The 26,609-nt window shown below is 51.6% G+C and overlaps 2 protein-coding genes across 17 annotated transcripts in view; one reads left to right on the plus strand and one right to left on the minus strand.

The window, feature by feature from the left end:
• Positions 1-17,478, plus strand: part of LOC100222702 (trifunctional purine biosynthetic protein adenosine-3-like) — a 33,567-nt gene extending 16,089 nt beyond the window's left edge. The window contains exons 13-23 of the mRNA XM_072936127.1: positions 1,700-1,898; positions 2,989-3,240; positions 3,822-3,971; positions 4,946-5,152; positions 5,881-6,024; positions 7,529-7,659; positions 9,591-9,732; positions 11,068-11,183; positions 11,449-11,740; positions 14,070-15,450; positions 17,358-17,478. Coding sequence (XP_072792228.1) covers positions 1,700-1,898; positions 2,989-3,240; positions 3,822-3,971; positions 4,946-5,152; positions 5,881-6,024; positions 7,529-7,659; positions 9,591-9,732; positions 11,068-11,183; positions 11,449-11,730 — 1,623 coding nt within the window. The 3' untranslated portion in view covers positions 11,731-11,740; positions 14,070-15,450; positions 17,358-17,478. The remainder of the gene's footprint in view (positions 1-1,699; positions 1,899-2,988; positions 3,241-3,821; positions 3,972-4,945; positions 5,153-5,880; positions 6,025-7,528; positions 7,660-9,590; positions 9,733-11,067; positions 11,184-11,448; positions 11,741-14,069; positions 15,451-17,357) is intronic.
• Positions 14,028-26,609, minus strand: part of GART (phosphoribosylglycinamide formyltransferase, phosphoribosylglycinamide synthetase, phosphoribosylaminoimidazole synthetase) — a 38,292-nt gene continuing 25,710 nt past the window's right edge. For all 16 annotated transcript variants that reach the window (XM_072936125.1, XM_030287504.4, XM_072936118.1 and 13 more), the window contains 10 exons: positions 26,005-26,114; positions 25,184-25,382; positions 23,926-24,174; positions 23,459-23,611; positions 22,020-22,223; positions 21,643-21,774; positions 20,953-21,083; positions 19,087-19,228; positions 16,554-16,669; positions 14,028-15,431 (listed from right to left, as the gene is read on the minus strand). In XM_072936125.1, coding sequence (XP_072792226.1) covers positions 15,249-15,431; positions 16,554-16,669; positions 19,087-19,228; positions 20,953-21,083; positions 21,643-21,774; positions 22,020-22,223; positions 23,459-23,611; positions 23,926-24,174; positions 25,184-25,382; positions 26,005-26,114 — 1,619 coding nt within the window. In that variant the 3' untranslated portion in view covers positions 14,028-15,248. The remainder of the gene's footprint in view (positions 15,432-16,553; positions 16,670-19,086; positions 19,229-20,952; positions 21,084-21,642; positions 21,775-22,019; positions 22,224-23,458; positions 23,612-23,925; positions 24,175-25,183; positions 25,383-26,004; positions 26,115-26,609) is intronic.

Here is a 26,609-nt window from a genome sequence, read left to right on the forward strand (position 1 = left end):
AGGTACCTCTGCCAGGGCACTGGGGAAAGGAAGGATGGAAGAAATAAACATTAAAGAAGCTGAAAAATAAAGAATTTTAATTAGCCAAGAGCACACAGGATAAGCTGAGTTAGGAATATATTTATGTAGAGAATTGGGATAAATTGAATCAGGGGTATATTTATGTATTGAATCAGGATAAGTTGACCTGGGGATTTATTTATCTATTAAATCAGAAGGTTTTCAAGCATCAGGAGAGTGGAGATCTGAAGCTCCTTTCGCTGTCAGGCACAGCAATGTCCCTTGTTTCAAATGGTTTCTGCCTTTAATGCCAGGACAAGGAACAGCAGGAGACTGAGCAGAGTCATCCCGAAGGTCTTTGGCAGCCTCACACCCTCAGTGAAAAAGTGAAAAAATCCACTTTTTTCATCCTCAGGCACCTCTGAGCATGAAAAAAGTGATTGCTGCAGCTTTGTGGGTCTTTGTTCCACCTGCTTGGCACAGAGACATCCCCAGCTGTGCTGCCAAGGTTCTTCCTTGGCCAGGGAAAGGTTGGCTGCTGCCTGCCAGGACTGCTGCTGGAGCAGTGGGAGGGACAAAGGCCGTGGGGTGCCTGTTTCCATAGCACTCCTAAATCCAGCAGCCAGGGAAATCCATCAGGAATCCAAGGCCAGGCTTTGTTTGGGTGCTGCTCCCTCACCATTTGGAATCCAGCGGTGTTTATCCAGGTTTTCCCCTCGCCCATCCCTCTGTCCTGGGCTTTTCTGCACAGGTGGAGCTGTGTCAGTGAAAGGAACCCCCTTGAAAGTTTATCCACTGATGATGAAGGCCTTTTGCACCCTAATTAATTCTCTGATTTTATAATTCTGTGATCCCTGTGTAACCTTTGTCCATGGCAGCCCTGTGAGCTGAGCAGGACACTCCGGGGTACCCCTGAGAGCTGGAAATGTCAGAACTTCATGGAGCCACAACACCTGGGCCAGGTTTCATTACTTGAATTCCCTGAGGAATTCTACTAAAACCAGACAGCAACTTCCCTGAGGAACTGTCTGTGCTTTACCAAGACCTGCCAGGGCCTGGAGGGGCTCCAGGAGAGCTGCAGAGGGACTGGGGACAGGGATGGAGGGACAGGAGCCAGGGAATGGCTCCCACTGCCAAAGGGCAGGGCTGGGTGGGAGATTGGGAATTGGGAATTGTTCCCTGGCAGGGTGGGCAGGGGCTGGATGGGAGATTGGGAATTGGGAATTGTTCCCTGGCAGCGTGGGCAGGGCTGGGATGGAATTCCCAGATTCCCCTGGATCCCTGGCAGTGCCCAAGGCCAGGTTGGACACTGGGGCTGGAGCAGCCTGGGACAGTGGGAGGTGTCCCTGCCATGGCAGGGGATGGGATGGGATGATCTTTAATGTCCCTCCCAACCCAAATCATTCCATGATTCTGTGATAATATTCCAGAAATCAAACAAAAAAACTCAAAATGACAATTTCTAGGTAGCTATGGCTGAAATTCAAACTTATATTAAAAGAAACAGCAAAACAGATTTTTCTTTTTCTTTCTGCAAGAAAATGAGCTGTTTTCTCTTGATTTCAACCAGGTAATGCACCAGGTTCTATCTTCCATGTGTGTCCCGCAGTGATTCCTTTCAGAGAAAAGAAGGTTTCTGCTGATTTCACTGATGAATAATTGAGTTTTGCCTGTTTCTTGTTCCCACCATGTTTTGCAGGTTGCCCAGGTCTGTAAAAGACACGACACCATCGGGCAGGACCTGGTGGCCCTGTGTGTCAATGACCTCCTGGCCCAGGGGGCTGAGCCCCTCTTCTTCCTCAGCCACTTGGCCTGTGGCAAACTCAATGCTGAAGTGATGGAGACAATCAAAGAAGGAATAGCTGAGGCTTGCAGGAGTGCAGGCTGTGCTTTCCTGGGTATGGGCCCTCCTCTCCTCTGTGAGGTGAAGGGGCTGAGGTTGAATTTATCACCAGAGAAATGAACTTGGCAGGAGGCAGAATGTGTCCCTGGAATTGTTGGTTTCTGTTTGGTGGGAAAAAAAACAGTTGAGAATTTGTGCTTCAGTTCTTCCTGCTCTGTAAAATGGGTCAGCACAGAAAGATGGGGTTTAGTGTTTGTGCACTTGTTCTTCCTTCTTTATCCCTGAACAAAGGAGGACAGAACTGGAAGCCTCACATTCCTCAATGTTAATATTTCCAAACCCTCTCCCATACTCAGGGAGGTGCCACGTGGGTACCAGAAACAATAATGACAAAACCACTTTTTCTTTCATGGAGCTTTGTTTTGTTGGAGTCTTGAGGTGAAGTAACAAACCGAGAAGGATTTTAATAAGATATCTGAATCTTCTTAGGCTGTGTGTCCCTGGATGTGCTGCTGACTTTAGGAGATGCCATACATTTTAAATGGTGTTACAAAAATGGGTTTGAGCTGAGGGAGGGCAGGGCTGGATGGGATATTGGGAATTGGGAATTGTTTCCTGGTAGAGTGGAAAGGGCTGGGATGGAATTTCCAGATTCCCCTGGATCCCTGGCAGTGCCCAAGGCCAGGTTGGACACTGGGGCCTGGCACAGTGGGAAGTGTCCCTGCCATGGTGGAGGGTTGGAATTGGATTATCTTTGAGGTGTCTTTCAACCCAAACCATTCCAGGGTTCTGTGACCTTTTGTTTTAGCCTGTTGTGTGGGCAACACAATCTTTTTCAAATTCTAGAGTACAGAATTAAAAACTGAGCTATTTGTTTGACCCCGCTACAACAAGAACAGAATTTAAATACAGGATTTTAATCAAAGCCAACAGGTATCCAAAAATACCCTTTGAACCAGGTATTAAACATCCAGCAGTTTCCAATCCTTAAATACAAGGCCAGGCTGGACAGTGGGAGGTGTCCCTGCCATGGCAGGGGTGGCACTGGGTGGGTTTGAGCTCCCTCCCAACCCAAACCATTCTGGGATTCTGTGAGTCCAAGACAAGCAGAAGCAGGAGATGCTGACCCCTCTCTCCCCTTGCAGGTGCGGAGGTGACAGAGGTGGCAGCTCCGTGTCCCCCGGGGCACTGTGACCTGGCGGGGTTCGCGGTGGGCGCGGTGGAGCGGGGCCAGAGGCTGCCGGGGCTGCAGAGAGCCGAGGAGGGGGATGCGCTCCTGGGGCTGGGCTCTGCCGCCATCCACGGCCGTGCCTTCGGCGTGGTGCGGAGGATCCTGCTGACATCCTCCCTGCACTGCTCCTCGCCTGCCCCGGGCAGCTGCGGGGACACCACGCTGGGTGGGTGCTGCTTCTTCCTTCCCCAGGCTGTGCAGGGCCAGGGCTGCTCCATCTGCCTGGGCTCCTCAGCCTCTGGGGTTGGGATGGGGTCCGCTGCTCTCCTGCAGCACTCCTGCTGCAAGGACTGGGAGAGAACCTGGGAGAGAAGCATTCCCAAAAACACCCCACGACCTTTGAAACAAAATCATTGATTTCAGCCTGGAGAATGGGAGGTTCTGGGAGAGCTCAGACCCCTGACAGGGCCTGAAGGAGCCCCAGGAGAGCTGGAGAGGGACTTGGGGCAAGGGGTGGAGGGACAGGACAAGGGGGAAGAGAGGGGAAATTTAGGCGGGATATGGGGTAGGAATTGTTCCCTGGCAGGGTGGGCAGGGCTGGGATGGAATTCCCAGATTCTCCTGGATCCCTGGCAGTGCCCAAGGCCAGGTTGGACACTGGGGCTGGAGCAGCCTAGGACAGTGGGAGGTGTCCCTGCCACTGGGTGGGATTTGAGGTCCCTCCCAATCCAAACCAGTCTGTGATTTTTTGATTCTAAACCTCTCCTGAGGTTTTAAACAGGACTGAGCTGAGGCTGTTGTTTGCAGGAGATGTTTTGCTGACCCCAGGGAAGATGTTCAGCCCAGCTCTGCTGCCCGTCCTTCACTCGGGGCACGTGAAGGGCTTTGCCCCCACGGCTGAGGGGCTCCTGGGGGGCATCTCCAGGCTCCTGCCCGAGCACGTCAGCGCCGTCCTGGGTGAGTACCTGAGGTGTTCCTGTGGGGCAGAACTCGGGCCCAGCACGGCCTTGACCTCCAGCTGCAGCTGGAATCCTCAGAAACGTCCTGCAGAGGGGAACAGCCCCAGGTGGGTGCTTCCCAAAACCATTCCTATTCCAAGTCATGAGCCCCATTGTTTGTTGGAGGAGGGAAATTCCAGAGAAGATTAAGGGCAGCACATCTCTAGGACAAAATGTGTTGGAGAAGATCCTGTCTTCCTCAGGACACCTCTCCAAACAGAACATTTTGACCAAATACTGAGGTTTGGTAGGGCAATAAATTTGCATTATTTTCTCCACACACACACTTAATGCACTTTTTGGTAGCCTCCCCACCACATCTGACATCTGTGAGTAAGGCAGGACTTTTTCTGAAGAAGCCAAAATCGGGCAAAGAATTTAGAAGTTTGAAATACTAAAGAAAACCATGTTCATGTGAGTATAAAAATACAGTGGAGAGGGGGAAAGAAAGGTGTCTGTGTGTTGGGTTGTATTTCTCTAGAATGAAATTGGAAAGAAGGAAATTTCCAAGGCCAGGTTGGACACTGGGGCTTGGAGCACCCTGGGGTAGTGGAAGGTGTCCCTGCCCATGGCAGAGGATGGATTGAGATGGGTTTTAAGGTCCCCTCAGCTTGGACAGCAGCAGGAATTTCCCCATGGAAAGGGGGCTCAGGCCCTGGCAGGGGCTGCCCAGGGAGCTTTGGAGTGCCCATCCCTGCAGGTGTCCCCTGGAGGTGGCACTGAGTGCTCTGGGCTGGGGACAAGGTGGGCATGGGGCCCAGCTGGGACTCCCTGGGCTGGGAGGGCTTTTCCAGCCCCAGGGATTTGGGGATTCTGTGGCAGCAAGATTTGCTCTCTACCAGCTCTTGTGACACATATTATCATTGCAGATAATAAATAATAAATAATAACAAACATTTGTGGTGCCCACACACCAATCTCAATCTTTCCCAGATGCTCTCAGCTGGAAGATCCCTGAAATCTTTGGCTGGCTCTACAAGGAGGGGAACCTCTCTGCAGAGGAGATGGCTCAGACCTTTCCCTGTGGGATCGGGGCTGTCTTGGTCGTGCAGAAGGAGCTGGCCCAGCACGTTCTCCAGGACATCCAGAGGCAGCAGGAGGCCTGGCTGATTGGGAAGGTGGTTGCCCCTTGTCACACAGGTGAGCAGGTGTCCTCGTGGGACTGAAGAAACTCCCTGTTCCAAAGTCTGTGTAGTTCACACCACTTTCCTGTTGTTTCACTAGGCTGGAGGGTGCTGGACACCTCCACATTTCCATTTCAGTATTAAATAAATGAGAAATGAGTTCTTGTTTCAGAGTGGCAGCACCTGGATAACCTCTTCCCCTCCCTGAGGCTTCAGGGAATCCCTGTGCTGATTGTTCCAAAAATCAAGGGATATTTTACCACACTCATGGTGATCAGCCCCCCTCCTGTCCAGCTGTTCCCAGCTCACACAGAGCTGAGTAAAGGTTGAGGAGAGGCCACAGCTTTGTACAGTCATGTGTAGTGATGGTCAGTCTGAATCCTGGTGTGTCACTGATTGACATCCAGCAGGACATGAACCAAAATCCCTCTGGAAACCCAAGAATTTGGACATCCAAAATGTCACCTCAGCTCATTTTTAGTGTCCTTTTGCAGCATGGGAGGTATAAAAGATGGGACTAATCCTTGAAAAGGCCATGCCTGGGCTTTTGTGAGCAACTCTGTGAGCAGGTAACACCAGAGACCAGCACGGCTCCTGAAACCTGGGATCCCTCTGGAGCTCTGTCTGTGCCAGCATAAATTCATTGCTGGCACAATTTCCTGTCGTTGAAACATTATTAATAAACTACATCAAGGCAGTTTAGAAGGAAAGGTAAAATCTAACCATTTTCTCATGTGTTTGGAGCAGGTTCTCACATTGAAGTGGAGAATCTTGCAGAGGCCCTGCAGCTGAGCAGCCCCCAGCAGCTGCTGGATGCCAACACTGCCAAGATCCAGCTGCAGCCCAGGAAGAGAAAGGTGAAGGTGGCTGTTCTTGTCTCTGGAGCAGGTGAGCTGTCACTTGTCCTGGCACAGAGAATGTCCCCACACAGGAGAGGCTGGTTCAGGTGTGTCCACCTGGCCTTTCTTCCAGTGGAATCTCCAGACCCCTCAAAGTCCAGGGTTTCACTTTGCAAGTCAAGGAGTTGTGTTGCACTGCTTAAAAACTGAGCTTTATCAGTGCCCCCACCCTCAGTCCTGTTTGTGGACCAGCAGATCTTTGTCCAAGCAGCAGCTGAGAGCCCCTCCCAGGGCTGTGGTGTAGCAGAGTGGGGTTTGGCTGGTGGGTGCTGCTGCCTGTAATCCCCAATAAGCATCTCCTGTGGAAAAGCTGCTTGGGGAGGCATTCAGGCAAGGCAGTCAAGTCCCCTGTGAAAAACACGTTCACTCTGCTGTGAAAATGTAAAAGTTCAATAAAGGACAACGGGAGACAAGGATCACAGAGCAAAGGTTATTACTCGGGCAAGAGCACCCTGTTATCTTCGGGGACACCCCTTAAATACCTTTTCATTACATCAGCCCTTTGCATATTCACAGACCCTTATGCACAGTAAACTTCTCCCCAAAGCAGTTTACACGTTCCAAGAATTGTTTAGCTTATTTTCTTGGATGCACTTTTTTAGAGCATGTGTACACTTTGATTGTGCTTTTAGTCCTTTTTTACATTCCCCCCGGTTCTGGGCCCTGGCCCACACTGCCTCCAGAGGGTGAGTGCTGATGGCTGGCACATCTGTCCAGGTGTGCTCATCCTGTGTCCTTTGGGTGTTATCCCATCCCAGAGGCATTTTAACACAAGCACACTGATAGCAGCTATTGCACTGAGCTTAATCACCAACAACCAACAGAAATAAAAACCATCTCTTTATAACAAAGTTACTTTAACACCACACATATGGAATCCACTTTAATATCTGTGAAAAGCCAACATTATAATATGTATCTATAACATACCACAGCCAGCTCAGCCAAGAGGGGCAGAAGGGCCTTTTGCAGGGTCAGTTCCAGCGGGGTTTATTTCAGCAGGCTGAAGGGAAACAGGGACAAAAGATGAGCCCATGTGCTGTGCACAAGGTTTAAGCAGGGGATGGCACAAGGGGCATCGCCCTACAGGGAAGATGGGGCCACCCACCAGGGATACCACAGCCAGTGAGGGGACAGGGAAAGGAGAAACCAGGAGAATTTGGGACATTTGGGGAAGGGAACAGGGAAAGGAGAAACCAGGAGAATTTGGGACATTTGGGGAAGGGAACAGGGAAAGGAGAAACCAGGAGAATTTGGGACATTTGGGGAAGGGAACAGGGAAAGGAGAAACCAGGAGAATTTGGGACATTTGAGGAAGGGAACAGGAGTGGTTCATTGTTAAACAAGACTCCTCGAGGAGGTCCTTTCCAGCTGGGGGGAAGTCTCTATCTCCAAGGCAGGGCTCTGGGGAATTCCCTGAGGGGGAAGGACTCAGAGGACTCCCCAGCCTGGGTGCTGAGGTGTCCCCACCCTCTGCTCTCTCCCCTCCGGAGGCACGGCCCTGCCTGCACTCATCGGTTCTGCCCGGGAGCCAGGCAGCTGTGCCCAGCTGGTGCTGGTCATCTCCAACAGACCCGGCGTGCAGGAGCTGCGGAGCGCCGCCCGCGCCGGCATCCCCACCAGGGTGAGTGCCAGGAGGGACAGCTCACTTGGAAAACATTCAAAGGTTTGTTAAACCTCAACAAAAATTTCAGCAGAAGGACCAAATAAGGGGAAATTGTAGCGCTGGGAGCTGCGCTCGTGGGTACCTGGGTACCACCTCGTGGGTGGCTGGTTCATCTTCAAGATGGATGCTCAGTCTTTTATACCCCTGGCCCTTCCCAAAGTTGGTCAGTCAACTCTTCTTTGCTGTTTTATGGTGGAGATTGCTTTCTTGTAATTGGTTGGAGGTCAGGTGTTGTCATGCCCCTGCTCAGCAACAAGCTTTTCCATTCCCAGCTGCCCCATGGAAGGGGTGTATGTACATGGCTTCTTTCTACCTGTCCTAGATGACCCAGGCTGTCTGGTGGGAACAATGCAAAGGGGGGGAAAAGGGGACAACAGAGAACAGCTAAACAATAATAACTATATATCCACAAAGCCTCTCTTAATATATACACAGTATTCATCCCTTAATTGGGAGAGCTAATCATCTCATTATCCATCTGTAACAGTAAGGACACATCCCCTTCTTGTTTTTATTCCCAGCTGCTGAGGCTGTGGCTGCTCAGGAAATGCTTGCTGAGCATTGAGGTTTCACTTCAGAGTAAAACTTTCCCCGTGGATGCAGCACAGAGCTGGGAGTCCTCACTGGGCTCTGGGGGCTTTTCCCAGCTTGGCAGTGAGTGCTGCATCCCAGGGAAAGGATTTCAATGGATGATTTGGGTCTGAGACTGCAGCCCATGAGCCTCAAGCTTTGGCTGAAATCAGCCCAACTTCAGGTTCTGCAAAGCACAGGAATGTGTTGTCTCCTGGGTTTATCCCTCCTTGGAATCACAGAATCCCAAAATGTTTTGGGTTGGGAGGGACCTCAAAGCCCATCCAGTGCCACCCCTGCCATGGCAGGGACACCTCCCACTGCCCCAGGCTGCTCCAGCCCCAGTGTCCAGCCTGGCCTTGGGCACTGCCAGGGATCCAGGGGAATCTGGGAATTCCATCCCAGCCCTGCCCACCCTGCCAGGGAACAATTCCCAATTCCCAATCTCCCACCCAGCCCTGCCCTCTGGCAGTGGGAGCCATTCCCTGGCTCCTGTCCCTCCATCCCTGTCCCCAGTCCCTCTGCAGCTCTCCTGGAGCCCCTCCAGGCCCTGGCAGGGCTCTGAGCTCTGCCCGGAGCCTTCTCCAGGATGAAAACCTGTGTCTCACACTGTGCCCAGTCCCATACAAGTTTTCTCCTGCCTGCAGGCCACAAAGCAGCTCTTTGGGATAGGAATTTGTTCTGGTTAGCTCCATAAAAAACCCTGGCAAGGACCTTTAGCGTTGTCTGAGAACATTCCATGACGGGATGTCAAAGGCAGGAACTCCCCCTTCTGACACCAAGTGGGTTTGAGCAGTTTTTACAGCTGTGTACAGTGGAAATAAACTCTGCTAGAGGCTGTCCCTGCATGGAAAGGGTTCTGAAGCAGTTTCTTCAGCTCCTGGGTTGGATTCACATGATATTTTTCAAAATAAGAAAGTTATACGAAAATTCACTCCAATTTACACAGGTAAGGGTTTGAAGGTCCTCAGGAGAGTCAAGAATCAGCACTTGCCTGGGGGGTGAAAAGGGGAGGTGGGGCAGGAGTAAAGGACCTCCTCCTCCTCTTACCCAGAGGGTCTGGCCAATTGGCTCCACTGCCTCCCTGGGCAACTCATTCCGTGCCAGACCACTCTTAAAAGGGAAAAATTGTTTCTAATCTTCAATACAAACCTCCCCTGGTGCAATTTAGGGCCATTTCCTCTCACCCTTCCACTTGGGACATGGCAGAAAAGACTGATCCCACCTCACTGCGCCCTCCTTTCAAATCATGGAGCGTCCTGGAATTAATCTGGTCACTGTTGCCCAATCCCACCTTTTGCTGTGTCTTACTGCTCCAGGTGATTGATCACAAATTGTACGGGAGTCGCTCGGAATTTGACAGCACCATTGACCGAGTCCTGGAGGAATTCTCTGTGGAGCTCATCTGTCTGTCAGGGTTCATGAGAGTTCTGTCCAGCCCTTTTCTCCGAAAATGGAAAGGTAAGAAATTAAATGTAAAACAGAAACTAAAGCAGGGCTGGTTGGTCTCACCAGGATTCCACTGCCAGAGTTCCTTGTCCTTTGATTAAATCCCTCAGCCCTGCTGGCACTGCTGACATTCCAAGGAAGGAAACCCTGTGCTTCCCTCTGGCAGTGGGGCTGTGGGAATTCTGGTGTGGGAATTCTCAATATGGGATTCTGCTTCCCTTCCCTCTGGCAGTGGGGCTGTGGGAATTCTGGTGTGGGAATTCTGAATGTGGGATTCTGCTTCCCTTTCCTCTGGCAGTGGGGCTGTGGGAATTCTGGTGTGGGAATTCTGAATGTGGGATTCTGCTTCCCTTTCCTCTGGCAGTGGGGCTGTGGGAATTCTGGTGTGGGAATTCTGAATGTGGGATTCTGCTTCCATTCCCTCTGGCTGTGGGGCTGTGGAAATTCTGAATATGGGATTCTGCTTTCCTTCCCTCTTTCAGTGGGGCTGTGCGAATTCTGGTGTGGGAATTCTCAATATGGGATTCTGCTTCCATTCCCTCTGGCAGTGGGGCTGTGGGAATTCTGGTGTGGGAATTCTCAATATGGGATTCTGCTTCCCTTTCCTCTGGCTGTGGGGCTGTGGGAATTCTGGTGTGGGAATTCTGAATATTGGGTTCTGCTTCCATTCCCTCTGGCAGTGAGGCTGTGGGAATTCTGAATATGGGATTCTGCTTTCCTTCCCTCTTTCAGTGGGGCTGTGGGTATTCTGGTGAGGAAATTCTGATTATGGGATTCTGCTTCCCTTCCCCCTGGCAGTGGGATTGTATTGGGATTCTGGCTGAGGATTGCCAAGGAACCCCTTGTCCTGCCTCAGCAGTGAGAGGGGGGCAAAGTGGGGCTGTGGGGTGGCTCTGTGCCTTCCCCAGGGAAGGACTTTGATCCCATCCTTTGCCAGGGAGCTGTGCTGGGGAGTCCTGCTGAACTCTGCCCCTGCAGTTCTCACTCAGAGAAAAATGGGAGAAAGATGGATTTATCCATTCCCAGGAGGGATTTCTCCCTCCCACGGTGCCCTGCACACCCTGACACAGCTCTGTGTGTACCCCAGGTGATGAGGGGTGAGTAGTATCAGCTCCTGAGGCCTCGCTCAGGAGTTTCTCACTCACTGAGAGCTTGGACAGGCTGACAGGCTCCTTTGGGAATGCTGCTGCATCCGTGCTTCTGAAAGAGCAGAATTCCCCCAGAGCAGAGCAGTGCTGCACAGGGTTTGGACTGATGATCACATCTCATTTTATTTTTAAGAAAATTCTGTTCAAATTATCTTTTTTCTTTTTTTTTTTTTCTTTCTCTTCTCACACTGATGTCCAGGGAAAATTTTGAATGCTTCTCCATCACTTTTTCCACTCATCAAGGATGGAAATGCCCAGCAAGAGCCCCTGGAAAGTGGATTCAAAGTCACAGGCTGCACTGTGCATTTCGTCCTGGTGAGTGGCCTCAGAACTGGGAAATTAGGAAAATTAGGAAGTTAGCAATTTGCTTTTTTCCTTTTCTTTCTGGGGGCAGAAACAGGCAGAGGTAATATCTGTGGGAAGGGGTGGGATTGTTACCAGTAAAGACCAGGGGTTGCTTGAAGCCCTGTCTGGGGTGGGTTCTTCCCATTTCTCCTCCTGCCAGGAGGAGATGAAACCCTTTTTTCCCGCACACCCCCACCGCAGCCCTTCCCAGGCGCTGCCCGCTCTGTGCCCGCAGGAGGAGCCGGGCGCCGGCGCCGCGATCCGCCGGGAGCCGCTGCCGGCGGGGCCGGGGCACTCGGAGGCCGCGCTGGGCGAGCGGCTGCAGGAGGCCGAGCTCAGGGCGTTCCCCCTGGCCCTGCAGCTGGTGGCCAGCGGGGCCGCCTGGCTGGGAGCCCACGGAAGGACGTGCTGGAGGAGGCGGGAGAGCCGCGGGCTGAGCCCGGAGGAGCAGCGGGGACACGGAGCGGCTTCTCCCGAGGAGCCGCCGGAAGGCGAGGGGCTCTGGGCGGGTCCCTGAGGGGATCTGGGTGGGTGTCTGAGGGGCTCTGGGGCAGTCCCTGAGGGGCTCTGGGCAGTCCCTGAGGGGATCTGGGCAATCCCTGAGGGGCTCTGGGGCAGTCCTTAAGGGGCTCTGGGCAGTCCCTGAGGGGATCTGGGGCAGTCCTTAAGGGGCTCTGGGCAGTCCCTGAGGGGCTCTGGGCAGTCCCTGAGGGGCTCTGGGGCAGTCCCTGAGGGGATCTCGGTGGGTCCCTGAGGGGATCTGGGGCAGTCCTTAAGGGGATCTGGGCAGTCCTTGAGGGGATCTGGGGCAGTCCCTGAGGGGATCTGGGGCAGTCCTTGAGGGGATCTGGGGCAGTCCTTGAGGGGCTCTGGGCGGATCCCTGAGGGGCTCTGGGCAGTCCTTAAGGGGATCTGGGCAGTCCCTGAGGGGATCTGGGGAAGTCCTTGAGGGGCTCTGGGCGGGTCCCTGAGGGGATCTGGGCAGTCCCTGAGGGGATCTGGGCAGACCCTGAGGGGATCTGGGCAGTCCCTGAGGGGATCTGGGCAGTCCTTAAGGGGATCTGGGCAGTCCTTGAGGGGATCTGGGCAGTCCCTGAGGGGATCTCGGCGGGTCCCTGAGGGGATCTGGGTTGGACCTTGAGGGACTCTGGGCTGAACCTTGACGGACTCTGGGCAGTCCCTGAGGTGCTCTGGGCAGTCCCTGAGAGAATCTGGGCAGTCCCTGAGGGGATCTGGGGCAGTCCTTGAGGGGATCTGGGGCAGTCCCTGAGAGGATCTGGGCAGTCCTTGAGGGGATCTGGGCAGTCCCTGAGGGGATCTGGGCAGTCCTTGAGGGGATCTGGGCAGTCCCTGAGGGGCTCTGGGGCAGTCCTTAAGGGGATCTGGGCAGTTCCTAAGGGGATCTGGGCAGTCCCTGAGGGGATCTGGGCAGTCCTTGAGGGGATCTGGGCAGTCCTTGAGGGGATCTGGGCAGTCCCTGAGGGGATCTGGGGCAGTCCCTGAGGGGATCTGGGCAGTCCTTGAGGGGATCTGGGGCAGTCCTTGAGGGGATCTGGGTCAGTCCCTGAGGGGATCTGGGTCAGTCCTTGAGGGACTCTGGGCAGGTCCCTTAGAGGATATGGGCTGGACCCTAAGGGGGTCTAGGCAGGTCCCTGAGGGGCTCTGGATGGGTCCCTGAGGGGCTCAGGCTCTGCTCGTTTTCCCTCCTCTTCCCTTCTCCTCCATGTCCTTCTCTTGGATGTCTCAGTATCCCAAGTTTCCGTTCCCAGCCTTTCCCCTGAGTTGTTAGCTTTTGTTACACCCCTTTGGAAAATCCATGGTGGGAGCCAGGCTGGCTTTTCAGGTTTGGAATTCCTTCGTTCTGTTTTTAAACCTGTAAAGGAGAAAATGTGTAACATGGACAGGGCTCGAGCTGTAAAACTGATCTGGTGTTTCCAAGGGGAACTCATCCTTCCAAGGGATCCATTTCTGTGGCAGAGCAGCAAAAGCTTCCCAGAATAACCCCAAACAGGACCTGCTGCTGCAAGAGTGGGACAACAAAGTCATGGAGCTGCTGGAGAGAGCCCAGAGGAACCCCAGAGCTGCTGCAGGGCCGGAGCCCCTCTGGAGCCAGGCTGGGAGAGCTGGGAATGTTCAACCTGGAGAGGAGAAGCTCCAGGCAGAGCTCAGAGCCCTGCCAGGGCCTGAAGGGGCTCCAGGAGAGCTGCAGAGGGACTGGGGACAAGGATGGAGGGACAGGACACAGGGAATGGCTCCCAGTGCCAGAGGGCAGGGCTGGGTAGGAGATTGGGAATTGGGAATTGTTCCCTGGCAGGGTGGGCAGGGCTGGGATGGAATTCCCAGATTCCCCTGGATCCCTGGCTGTGCCCAAGGCCAGGCTGGACACTGGGGCTGGAGCAGCCTGGCACAGTGGGAGGTGTCCCTGCCATGGCAGGGGTGGCACTGGGTGGGATTTGAGGTCCCTCCCAACCCAAACCTTGTGTGATTCTGTGAAATCCCATTTCACATCAGGCTCACATGGCAAAATATCAGAATCTGGACCAAGGTGCCTGTGATGGAGACGGGTGTTGGATTTGGGACAGATCTCTCTGTCGGCCTCTCTGGCAGTGTTCCAACTGCTCTGATCAATAATGTGATATTGATTCCCTGCACAGGCAGTGATTTCACCCCTCCAAGGCTTTATTTCCTCTGCCTTCCTTGGCTGGAGCTGTGTCACTGCCCCTCCAACCCACAATCCCCACACTATGTACAGCCCCTTCCCTCCTCCCCACTACAGCCCTGGGAATCAAATCCTAAGAAATACTTCTAGCTAGATTTTTTTTTTTAATTTATTAGTCTTTATTTCAAATCCCAAAGGAGAATATGCCAACATGGGACTACTGTCAGGACATCATAACCCAGAATAAAATCAGCTTTCTCTGTGCTAAGGGGAACTCCAAACCACCTCATCTGCTTTGTGTGTGGGAAACCTGACCCTTTCAGTAAGAACATAAAAATGGTTTCATAACTATACAATAAAAAAAAATTAAAACCACAAGTGTTGAGCTGCACAAAACTCCCAGTTGTATTCCAAATCTTCATAATTCCTGGGTGTTCCTCAGTGTTATTCCAGGTGAAAACACTGGTCCAAGAATAAAGGCACTTCAGAATTCCTGAGGAATGTTTCACAAGCCAAGGACGTGCTTTGTGTCAGGTCTTTCTACTCACGTAAAAAAATAAATCTGAGGGGAATTTGTGGGAATTCACATGGGAATGCTGTGGAAAAAAGGGGCAGCAGACACTGAATCCTGCTGGCATCTGATGGACAGCAGGTTCAGGTTTGGAAATGACAGGGTGTGCTGAGTCTGGGCCAGGTGAGATCCACCACCATCAAACCAGAAACCAAATGGAGAAAAATCCAATAATTGGTGTTTTGGGAGGCCTGGTTTGATGAGGATTTTAGAGTGGAGGTTTCTGCCTTTGTCTCTCTTCCATTGCAGTTTCCCTCAGCAACGCTGCCCAGCACAAGGAGGGTCCCCGTTAGGGAACAGCCCTGATGGCTGGCAAACAGCTGGATATTCACCAGCATTTCCACAGCTGGATATTCACCAGCACTTCCACAGCTGGATATTCACCAGCACTTCCACAGCTGGATATTCACCAGCACTTCCACATATTCCCCACCTGGCAAAGGTGGCAGTCGATCCCTCTGCTGGAGACAGGTCATGTGAAAAAGGCTTGTGCACTTCCCAGCCTCCAGTCCATTGCTTGTGATTTTGTATGAAAGGGACTCCAGTGTTGTCTCTGGTCCAGCCCAGGGCTGCTCAGATCCACCTGGCTGCATTTGTTAGGAAAGCAATTAAGAGAACCTAAACGTTGGCCGAGGAAGCGATTAAAATGAGGAGGCACTCACAGGAGCCACCCTCTGAGAACAGCCCCGAAATTCCCATTGCTGGCTTTCCTGGGATTTGAACCTTGAACGGTGCGGGGCAGGGGAAGGGCAGAGCCCGCGCTGAACCCGTGCTGGCCCGTGCCAGGCCCTGCTGGAGCTCGCCTCTATTTCCAGTAGATCCTGCCCGCCTCGCCCACGCGCACGGCGCCGCTGGCCACCAGCTGCAGCGCGGCGGGGAAGGCGCGGTGCTCGGCCTCCTTCACCCGCTCGGCCAGCGTGGCCTCCGTGTCCCCCAGCTTCACCGGCACGGCCTCCTGGAAGATGATGGCCCCGGCGTCCACCTCCTCCTGCAACAGCAACGGCAAGGTCAGAGCTGGCACAGGAGGGGAGGCCCACGATGCCCTGGTGCCTCAGGGATCTGGCAGGAACTGGGATTTGGGATGGTGGGATGGGGAGAGCAGGTGCTGGGCTGACTGTGGTGTGGGAAGGGTTCAGAGGAGAGCAGGAGGGAGGCAGAACGGCAGGGAGCAACAATTCTATTCCAGAAAAGCTCTGGACTGGGCAGGACATTCAGTCCAGAGGGGGAATGAGCCAAGGGCTGCATGGAGCTGGGACAGGGATCCAGGAGATCTTCCCTGGAACATTGCTGGGGTAGATCCCTGATGGGCAGGAATTGTTCCTCAGGAGCTGCCACACAAAGAAACCTCAAGTCATGGCACAGAGAGAAGAATGCAGTTTTCCCTTCTATCAGGAAAAATTATTCCACCCTCTTTTTCCAAGGGAAAGTAAAAATCCTGAGACAGGTTCCAGCAGGAGAGGGAGAGGAGAGACAGAGGGAGAGACCTTTGAACCCTGAGAAGGGACCAAAAGGGAACCAATGATCCCTGGCCTGAAAAAACGTGGCTCTGAAGCTGAGAGATCTCTGCTCGCTCTTTACTTAGGGTCTGACCAGCATAAATTGTCAAATTTTGCTCTGTTCCCACAAACATCTGGTTATTTCTCTGCCATTTCCAGTGGGGTTTTTGTTTGTTTGTTTGTTTATATTTTTCTTTTTCTTGAAAGCAAGAAACAAGGCAGGTTTAGGATAAAATCCAGGAACTTTGGATTTTGCTTTGTTTAACAAAGCCTTTGGTTTAGCCAAGGCCTTACATTAACTATTCCCCCACGCCAGTGGGTGGAAGGCAGCAGTGGGATGCTTAGGGAAGAAGTTCCCTTAGGGAAAGCTTAAACTCCTGGACAAATGATCCATTTCCATTCCTTCTCCAGAGCCAGAAAACTCCAGCACTGTACGGTCACAATCAAATCTCCACCTCTCTAGACAGAAAGTTCTGAACACAGAGGACAAGCGATCAAACACAAGGGTTTGGGCTGTTCCCAGCAGGCTCTGAGGGGAGAATGTTGGAAGTGGAGGATCACAGAGAGGCAGGGAGGTGCAGATGTGCAGCGGGGAGGATTGCAGAGGTACTCACAGCCACGAAGTGCACGGTGCAGCCCGTGACCCTGACCCCGGCCTGCAGCACCAGCCTGTGCGCGTGCGCTCCCTTGAAGGACGGCAGCAGGGACGGGTGGATGTTCAGGATTTTCCCTGGGAGAGCAGAGCTCAGGTTATTGACTTTTAGCACTTCTAGGCTGCTCAAAGGGCCATAACCAACAGAGGAACAAAATCATTTCTGAATAGGATTTTTCACAAGTTTTGAAGACGCCAGCAGCCAGCCAGCCTCAAGTGCTGCAGTGTCTGTGTCTGAAACAGCAGAGTGCAGCTAAAATTAATGGCTAAACACATTTCCCCAGGGATTAATAATGACTAATTGGCTGATGCAGCTGTCCCTTCCCTCAGCACCTTGTCCTTCTTTGATCACAAAGTCCCTGGGGCTGGCAAAGCCCTCCCAGCCCAGGCAGTCCCAGCTGGGCCCCATGCCCACCTTGTCCCCAGCCCAGAGCACTCAGTGCCACCTCCAGGGGACACCTGCAGGGATGGGCACTCCAAAGCTCCCTGGGCAGCCCCTGCCAGGGCCTGAGCTCCCTTTCCATGGGGAAATTGCTGCTGCTGTCCCAGCTGAGCCTGCCCTGGCCCAGCCTGAGGCCGTTCCCTCTCCTCCTGTCCCTGTTCCCTGGAGCAGAGCCCGACCCCCCGGCTGTCCCCTCCTGGCAGGAGCTGTGCAGAGCCACAAGGTCCCCCCTGAGCCTCCTTTGCTCCAGGATTTCTATGACCATTATTTTATTTATTTAATTCTTTCTATTATCTTCATTCTGCTCTCCTCTCTTCCTCGCAGCACCACGGGGACTCCCTGCTCGTGGAGATCTGGGCAAGTTACAGAGGGCAAATGTCCCACCTGACGTCCAACAATGTCTCAGATACACTTTATATCTAAATAAAAGTCTTTTTAAGCATCAGCATCTCCCTCCCTGTGGCTTGAGCCCAAAAGGTTTCAGGCTGGAAGCACCACCCTGCTCTTCTGCCTTCAATTCCCATCAGAATGGGACTTGGGTTCCTGTTTGCTTGGGTTTGTTTAGCTCTGTTTTCACCTGTCCTTGTTAACATTCACAATTAACACTTGACCCTGTCCTTTGTTAATAGCCATAATTCACACTTCAGGGCTCTTAAGCAAGAAAGAGTTTCGTAACTGCTACTCAGTGTCCTTGTGAGTGAGAGAGAAAGAAAAAGGAGCAGCTTTGACCAAAGCAGCAGCAGGAATTGATTCTTCCTGGATAATTCGGTGGGGGGTCAGTGGCCAGGCGTGGCCAGGACAGGGTCCTGCAGCTGGCCAGCTCCCTGAGCTGAGCCCAATGTCTGAGCTCACATCTTGTTGTCCCAGCTCAGGTTTTCAAGCTCAATCCAGTTCTGGACATTTAAAAAATTAGTTTAACTCTTCTGTCTGGGAAAAGTCTTTCCTTTTCTCTCACACCAGTCATGCAGGTAAAGGAAATCCTTCACTGAATAGGACAATGATCAGTGCTCTGTCCCTGCATCAGAAGGCACTAAAATCCTTTATTTGTACAAGATTCTGCACTAGAGCATAGACTTTCTACTCCAAACACATCCCTTGGAGTGAGATTCTGTCTCTTCCTGACAGCTGCCCACAGCACAGGCGTTTCCACCTCTGGACCCTGAGTGGAGACAAACAAAACCAATTCACCTGACTGGTTTCACCTGAGAGCTTCAAAACCACAGCAAGGCCCCTCAGGAGTGCCTGCTTTGCTCTACTGATTTTAAAGAGAGGTTTGAAAAGTAGTTCAGGTGTGAAGTGTTCCTGGCACTCCCAGGGGAACACAAAAGTCAACAAAGAGCAGTGAAAGCTGCAAGGCACAGGCTGACCAGTCTAACCCTGGCCCCAAAGCAGAGCAAGCAGCAGCTGCTCTGTGTGCTTAGGATCCCTGGGAAACACAGAGGAGAGAAAATAACAGCTGGGGCAGGAGAGCAGGCCCTGAAGGTGTCACCAGCCTCTCAAAGAGCTGGAAAACTAAAAGATGAGTAGAGTGGAGACACTGTGAATATTCTGGGCAAGCACAGCCTGGATCTGCCTGGGGAACACCCCACCCATGGACTCAGGCAGCTCCTGACACGTAGCCTGGGATTGGCCAGGTCTTGTTACCCAAAACTGCAAAATGCTGCCCGGTTTGGAGGTTTTACAGGGATCCAGAGCAGTTCCTCTGTCAGGGGAAGGATCCCTCAGTGGTTGGGTGCTTACCTCTGCCCTGCACCCGCTGTGTGCAGAGGCCCAAAGTCTTCACAGCCTTTTTAAAAATATTTTCTAAGAAATCAAAGGCTACCAGACCTCTGCCCTTGGCTTCCTTCAGCCTCTGCACAAGTGCACTGCTTTTCTCTTTCATCCTTTTCCTTACAAGAGGGGAAGAGTCTCATTTCACAGAATCCTGGGATGGCTGGGGTTGGAAGGGGACCTTGAAGATCATCCTGTTTCATCTGGTGGCATCTCTCTTTTTCCTGGTGCCAACCTCTGCAATGCCTTTGTGCACATGCACAGCCCCCCCAGGTGTGCTCACCTTCCCATTTCTTGACAAAAGGACCCGAGAGGATGCGCATGAACCCGGCCAGGCAGATCAGCTCCACCGAGAACTCCTCAAGGACTTTGTCCACGGCACTGTCGAACTCCGTGCGGCTCGGGTACCTCGTGTGCTCAACCACCTGGGGCAGCCCAAAACACAGGAGTAGGGATGTGGTGGCAATTCCAGCAGGAAGAACAGCTCCTCAAGGGACAGCTGGCAGACAGAGTGGAGTCTGTGCTCCTCCCCACAGACAGAGATCATTGGAACAAACAGGTTTGGCTTGATAAGCCCAACCTTGATCCCAGCACTTGGACACCACGGAATGCCCTACAAATGCAGGGCTTTAAGCCATCCTGAAGTCTTCCAAAGATTTCACCCACTTTGAGGCCTCTGGCAGTCATAAGCAAGTGAATCTTGGCAAAAAGTATACCAGAAAAGCTTGGAAGAAAGGCTCAACACAAACTCCTAAACCAGCCCCTACCCCATATCATGGAATCCCAGAATCCAGACTGGTTTGGGTGGGAAGGGACCGTAAAGCTCATCCAGTGCCACCCCTGCCATGGCAGGGACACCTCCCACTGCCCCAGGCTGCTCCAGCCCCAGTGTCCAACCTGGCCTTGGGCACTGCCAGGGATCCAGGGGAATCTGGGAATTCCATCCCAGCCCTGCCCACCCTGCCAGGGAACAATTCCCAATTCCCAATCTCCCACCCAGCCCTGCCCTCTGGCACTGGGAGCCATTCCCTGGCTCCTGTCCCTCCATCCCTGTCCCCAGTCCCTCTGCAGCTCTCCTGGAGCCCCTTCAGGCCCTGGCAGGGCTCTGAGCTCTCCCTTCTCCAGGTGAACATCTTCAGCTCTCCCAGCCTGAGTTGTGTGTTTTCCATCCAGGATATATCCCTTAATTTAGGCAGGAAGAAGGCAGCACTACCTAACTTAGAGCACCCAGTCTTCAAGAGAAGCACCTGTTGATCAGGGCCCAGGGATGGTTTGGGAAAAGCCAGGGCTGCTCAGGTGACAGGGACAGCAGGGGCTGGGAGCAGAGCCCAGCCCTGGGCTGAGCAGCCTCTGTCCCTGTGCCTGTCCCACCTCTCCCTCCACAGCTGAACCCCCAGGGCCATCAGCTCTCCCACACTGTTTTTTTCCCCGATAAAAACCTTGGGGTTGGCACTGGATGGATTTTCAGGTTCTTTCCCAGCCAAGCCAGTCTGTGCCTGTGATTCTCACACCACATTTCCCTCGTGCCCTTTGTGTCCTCCCAAGGAGGAGCTGGAGCACCAGCACAGATCCCAGCACTATTCAAGGAACAAAGCTCTGAATTTCCCTGTGTCCATATTCAGCAGTGAAAAGTGACAGTAAAAGGTTTCTAAGTGACAACAGGATCATTTCAGATCTGCAACCCAAAGGCAAGGCACACAAAATCCATGGAAGCTCAGGGAGCACTGGGAATGATTCCTGGAGATCCTGAGGCAATATCCAGGGAGTCAGAGGAAGGTCCCACTGAGTGTGACCTCTCTAGTCCATTCAAATGCACCACTAGGTCATTTTAAAATTAAATTCACATAAAATAGGTTGGTACTTCAGTGTGCCCTACAATCAAACAACTGACAAAGTTTAAGCTGTAACTGAAAGTTTTCTGCAGGTTTAATGTAACAACCATCCCCAAAGCATCAGGATTGCTGGCAGACAAGGAGAAAAGGAAGGATTTCGCTGTCAGCTACTTTGCCCCTGGGCACAAGTTCACAACAGACCGAAAATAAAAAGCCAAGGCTCCCTCTCAGCCCATGTGTTACCCCATAAAACTCATCAGCACCTTTCTGCTGGAGTCCCAGCCGATGGTGGCTAATTACAAAAAGGAAATGCTCACCCTTGTAGGAATCCCAGCTCTCTCAGCTTTCCTCAGCCCCTCCACACCAGGTTTGTTGGAGATAACCAGAACTATCTGTGCATAGCTGGTGTCTTTCTTTGTGCTGTTGATGAGAGCTTCCAGGTTTGTGCCTGGGGGAGAGGAAATAGAATACTGAGAATAAATAGAAAGAACAGCTGGAAGAGGCTTTAAATAAGCAGCACTGTGGGGGAGACCAAACCAAACATCTCTGATGAAACATTAATCCTTTTTTAATTGATCTTGCTGGGAGCTGATGCAGACAGCTGAAGGCCTTTCCTGGCAGCTGCACTTGGAAACTGTAATTTATAGCACTGGACTGGTGGTCTCAGTGATTGGGAATACTGGAGACAGAACAGTTGGAGTGCCTACATGACAAGAAGAAATTCTGATCTCTCTGTGAAATGATGCTGCTGTTCCTACAGGGCACCAGAGTGGGAGCCTGAATCTCCCACTCATGCAGAGGTTTGGGGATAAACTGAACATAGATGCAATTCAGTTTGCAGCAGAGGTTAAAAGAGGTTTGTGATTGACATCAATCCAGGCACAACCTCTCTCCTGCCTGCTAGAAGCCTACCAGATCACCCATGGAGAACTGCAGGGATTTTAAATCCAAGCTGAAGTTCCCTTCTCCACAGTGTGGTTTCCACTGCAGCAAAGAGCAGAACTCACCTGTTCCAGAGATGAGGACAGCAACCTTCATTTTGCCTGTCTGGATGTTGCCCTGGATATGGCTCTGCACACACAGGGACCTGTTTGCTTGCAGGGCCCGATGGAGATTGAGGACTTTAACGTTGTCAGAGCCTGAGCAGGTACAAGGAAAAACCCAAAAAACAGCAAAACAAAGTATCAGTAAAGGGAGAAACAGAGAGAGGAGAAAAGCACCCATGGAAGACATTAATGAACTGTCAGTTCAATACCCCCATAAAAAAGTCAGGGAAGTGCCAGTGAAGAGGTTTTCACCTCATGAAAACTCACAAGCAAGGGAATTTCCCTCAGCTTTTTCTTTCTGATTAATTTTGCCCCAAGGAAAATCAAGCTGCAATCACCTCTTTGTAGGGAGACCACTTTGCCGATGAGCCAGGCGGTCTCGTGTCCCTGGATGTCCCTGAGGACCTGCTGGGCCATGTCCTTCTGCACCACCAGCACTGCTCCAACCCCACAGTTGAAGGTCCGAGCCATCTCCTCCTCTGAGAGGTTCCCTTCCTTGTGGAGCCAGCAAAAGATTTCTGGGATCTTCCAGGTGAGAGCATCTGAAGAGAATTGAAAATACAGATCAAGAGTGGAAATTGCTACCAATGGACTACAATTATTGGGGTATTAAGAGGAAAAAATCTGTCACAAAAATCCCCCACTGCCCCAGTTCCAGCCAGGCGAGGATGATGTACAGCAGCATAGAAATGCTTCTGGACAAGGCACTGGAAAGGAACCCCAAGGCTTGGAAATTTCTTCCTTGTCATGTTCTCTTTTAAAATGGTTCTATCACAATTTCTACAGATTCATGGAATCACAGACTGGTTTGTGTTGGAGGGACCCCAAATCCCACCCATTCCCACCCCTGCCACGGCAGGGACACCTCCCACTGTCCCAGGCTGCTCCAGCCCCAGTGTCCAGCCTGGCCTTGGGCACTGCCAGGGATCCAGGGGAATCTGGGAATTCCATCCCAGCCCTGCCCACCCTGCCAGGGAACAATTCCCAATTCCCAATCTCCCACCCAGCCCTGCCCTCTGGCAGTGGGAGCCATTCCCTGGCTCCTGTCCCTCCATCCTTGTCCCCAGTCCCTCTGCAGCTCTCCTGGAGCCCCTCCAGGCCCTGGCAGGGCTCTGAGCTCTCCCTGGAGCTTCTCCTCTCCAGGTTGAACACTCCCAGCTCTCCCAGCCTGGCTCCAGAGCAGAGGTGCACATCCACATAAATATTTATCAGTGGACAAGTGGAAAATGATTTATGTGCAGTTATTGAGTTCAGAACTCAGTGTTAATTCCTTATTTTATGGTACAACCCCATGAGCTCTCACAACCTGTGCCAGCCATTTCCCTTTCCATGCCTCACCTTCCCCAGCAGTGAAACCCCCTTCCAGCACACCTGAGGGGAGAGTGCTGAGGATTAATGAAGCCAAACAGCAGGAGCTGCCCCTGAGCTCACAACCACCTCTGAATGCTAATTGAAAACTTCATGAGTATCATTTAATTTGCAGTAATTTTGTAGGGAATTGCAAATGGTGACAGCTGACTTGGTAGGGTTGTTTTCTTTTTGCAAGTGTCCTAAGAAATCAAATCCCAAACACCACTAGGGGAGGGAATTCAATGGGGAGCAGGCTTTCCACCACAAAGAGTTTTGACTGGCTCTGGTTCAGGTACAAGGAAAAACTCAAACGTTTCTAGACAGACAAGTCCAGCTCTTAGAGCACAAATCAGCTGGTGTGGCCACAGGCTTCCCCAGCAATCCACATTAACGTGAGGATTTTTCCACAGCTTTCTTTCTCTCTCACCTAAAATGACACCAAAGGACTCTGGCAGAACTCTGGGGATGTTTTCCAGCAGGCCCCCCCCGGTGATGTGGGCGTAGGCTTTGACATGGCCCGAGCGCAGCACAGGCAGCAGAGTCTTGCTGTAGAGTTTGGTTGGGGTTAACAGGAGTTCTCCTGCCCAGGGGAGAGGGAAAAAGCATGGAGAGAAATGGGAATCAATATAAAATGGGGGAAATCTCAAAACAGCAACTTGGATAGTAATGAGCATTGTACTAGAGAGAAACACAAAGTTCTACCTTTTTTTTTTTAGCCCATAATTAATTATTTATCCCCCTCCCTTCTTCTTCCCTGCACACGTGACTTCCAGGAAAAGAAGATGAAACCACGCTAAAGATGGAATGATTTTCTTTTCTGTGCCTGAGAAAACTTTCAAAGGCCCAGACAAAATAACTGTGGCAGCTGTTGGGAAGCTCAGGAGGAAGCAGTACCCAGTGTCTGATCCCCGGAGACACCGACGCGGGAGGAGAAATCCAGGGAGGACTTCTCCACAATCTTCCTGACGAGGCTGAAGCCGTTGCTGTGCACCCCAGAAGATGCCACCCCAATGACCACGTCCCCCTCAGTGATCCTGTCCAGCTGGGGCAGCATCTGCCCTCGCTCCACGGCCCCCACGGCGAAGCCGGCCAGGTCGTACTCGCCGGGGGGATACATCCCCGGCATCTCGGCCGTTTCTCCTCCTGGGGAACAAAAACACAGCAAAGAGGTGCTGAAAAAGCCTGGGTTTAATCACAGAATCCCAGAATGGTGCGGGTTGGAAAGGATTTTAAAGCTCATTTCATTCCACCCTGGCAGGGACACCTCCCACTGTGCCAGGCTGCTCCAGCCCCAGTGTCCAGCCTGGCCTTGGGCACTGCCAGGGATCCAGGGGCAGCCCCAGCTGCTCTGGGTAAAATCCTGCCTTTTTCTCTCCTCTTCCCACTCTTCACTCCCTGCCCTGTGCCCCAGCTTCACCTGCTTTTTTCAGTCCTGCTATTTCAGCTGTGTTTAATAAGGGCTTCTTATTTAATAAGAAGCCAAGAGGCAAAATGGGGAGAAGTGCTTGGCCACCCACCACGTGAATCCACAGTTAATTGTGCAAAATTTGGCAAGAGATGAGCCCTCACCCCCTCACTATCAGGGGGCGATGAGTTAAATTTGTTGAGCTGAAGGTTCAGCTCTTGCAGAAGGGCCTATGGAGTTTGAAAGTCTTGAACTGGAAATAAAGTCTTGACATTTTGCTGGTTTCATCACCAGGTCTCACCTAACACAGACCTTGCTGCAGCATGAATGGGGTGATTATATTTGATAAATGCAGAGAACACCTTAAAACAAACATAAAGCTGACCAACAGTTCATGCAGGAAAAGAGTAAACCAGGGTATAAAGAGCTTCTTGTTCAAAGCTTATAAACAGACCCAAAATGACACCCACTGAGAAAGGACTTGTGTTCCTAACTTCCCTAAAAAATTGGAAAAAAGGACAGAACCTTTTCTCAACATCTAACCTAAATCTGTAGCTAAACCTAATCTAAATTTAAGCTAAACTTTTAAAGTACTGTCTCCTTCCACTGTGATTAAAGCAAAGACACAGAACACTTTGCCTTTTTACTCCTCCCAGATTTTTCCACAGAGTAGGAAACCAACTACATTAAAACCAACTAAAAGACCTTGCAGAAGATTTTTCAGATCCCCCCGAGAAGTGTTCCTACCCAAAAGAGCACATCCAGCTTTCCTGCAAGCATCAGCAATTCCTGCAATGACGCCCTGAGCCACTTCCACGTCAAGTTTGCCGCAGGCGAAATAGTCCAGGAAGAAGAGGGGCTCGGCTCCCTGGGCCAGGATGTCATTGACACACATGGCCACCAGGTCCTGCCCGATGGTGTCGTGTTTCTGGCACTGCTGTGCAATCTGCAAGACACAGGGAAAAGCCTGGAATCAGCTCTGGGCCCCTGGAACACCCGCCAGGGTCTGGAAGGGACTGAAATTGGGAGCAGAGTCTGTGAGCGATGGACCAAAATCCCTCCAGGTGTTCTTTGAGGAGCAGCTTTGTTTATTATCATCTCCTAACTCTCTTCAGGAACTATTCCTGTCTCCACTGGCAAATCCAAAAGGCACTGAGAAGGCAACTGTGCTGCAAAAGGGCTTCCTTGCAGCCCAAACACAACAGCAAACCTGGGATTAAATGTTTTACCCCGCCAATTAATCTTTTTTGAGGGTGGAGATGCTGCCTTTGTGAAACAAAATTCCTGATTATATTCCTAATATTGAAAACCCAGTTATTTTAGGCATCTTATCAACTTCTGATATTTACTGATGATATTATCATATCAACTTCTGATAGTTGATATTATCATATAACTTCTGGCTGTTGACAGGTATTTAATTGTTTTGCCTGAAGAAGGGCAATTTCAGTTTCCATCCCCTTTTTAGAAAGACCAATAGGTATTTTTACAAGACAACTGCTGTTTTCTGACAGGACATTTTCCCTTCTGTGCTGTTTTTCCTTCTTTGGCATGGATTTCTACCTTACCTTGAGTTTGGTGCCGACGCCGTCGGTTCCAGACACCAGGATGGGATCTTTGTAACCAGCTGCTTTCAGGTCAAAGAGCCCAGCAAACCCTCCAAGCTCTGCATTGCAGCCTGCCAGCCAGGAAAGAAGAGAAACAGCCCAGCTTTACTCCCAGGGGCTTCTCCAGCATCTCCACCACAAATTCTCTGCAGAGTTTTGCAACACAACTTTGCTTTGTTACCAGGAAACTTTTCTCTGCCATTTAGAAGCTCTTCACTGAGGAGCTCCTAATCGGCTTAGGTTGGCTTTGTCTTTTATCATTAGCCTAAGCCTAAAAGTCTCCAACTTTGTGACTGAGCAGTCAATAATTCCTGTAACTGACAGATTTCCCCCTTGCACTGTGTTCCTGTGAAACACGGGAGAAATTGTGATAAGATTATTGTACTGCTGTGAGAAAATCTGTATTTTTCCCTCTGCATATACCTGACTTCATTAGAAGGTTCTCAGTTAATTTGAAATAGAAGGACTATTTCATAAATGAATATTTTAAATCTGTCCAAAGAATTACAAGGACTTGCTAGAGTAAGATGTGCCTGAACCCTAAAAACAAGGATGAATCCATGCTG

The sequence above is a fragment of the Taeniopygia guttata genome, chromosome 1 (assembly GCF_048771995.1).
Source record: "Taeniopygia guttata chromosome 1, bTaeGut7.mat, whole genome shotgun sequence".
NCBI lineage: Eukaryota > Metazoa > Chordata > Aves > Passeriformes > Estrildidae > Taeniopygia > Taeniopygia guttata.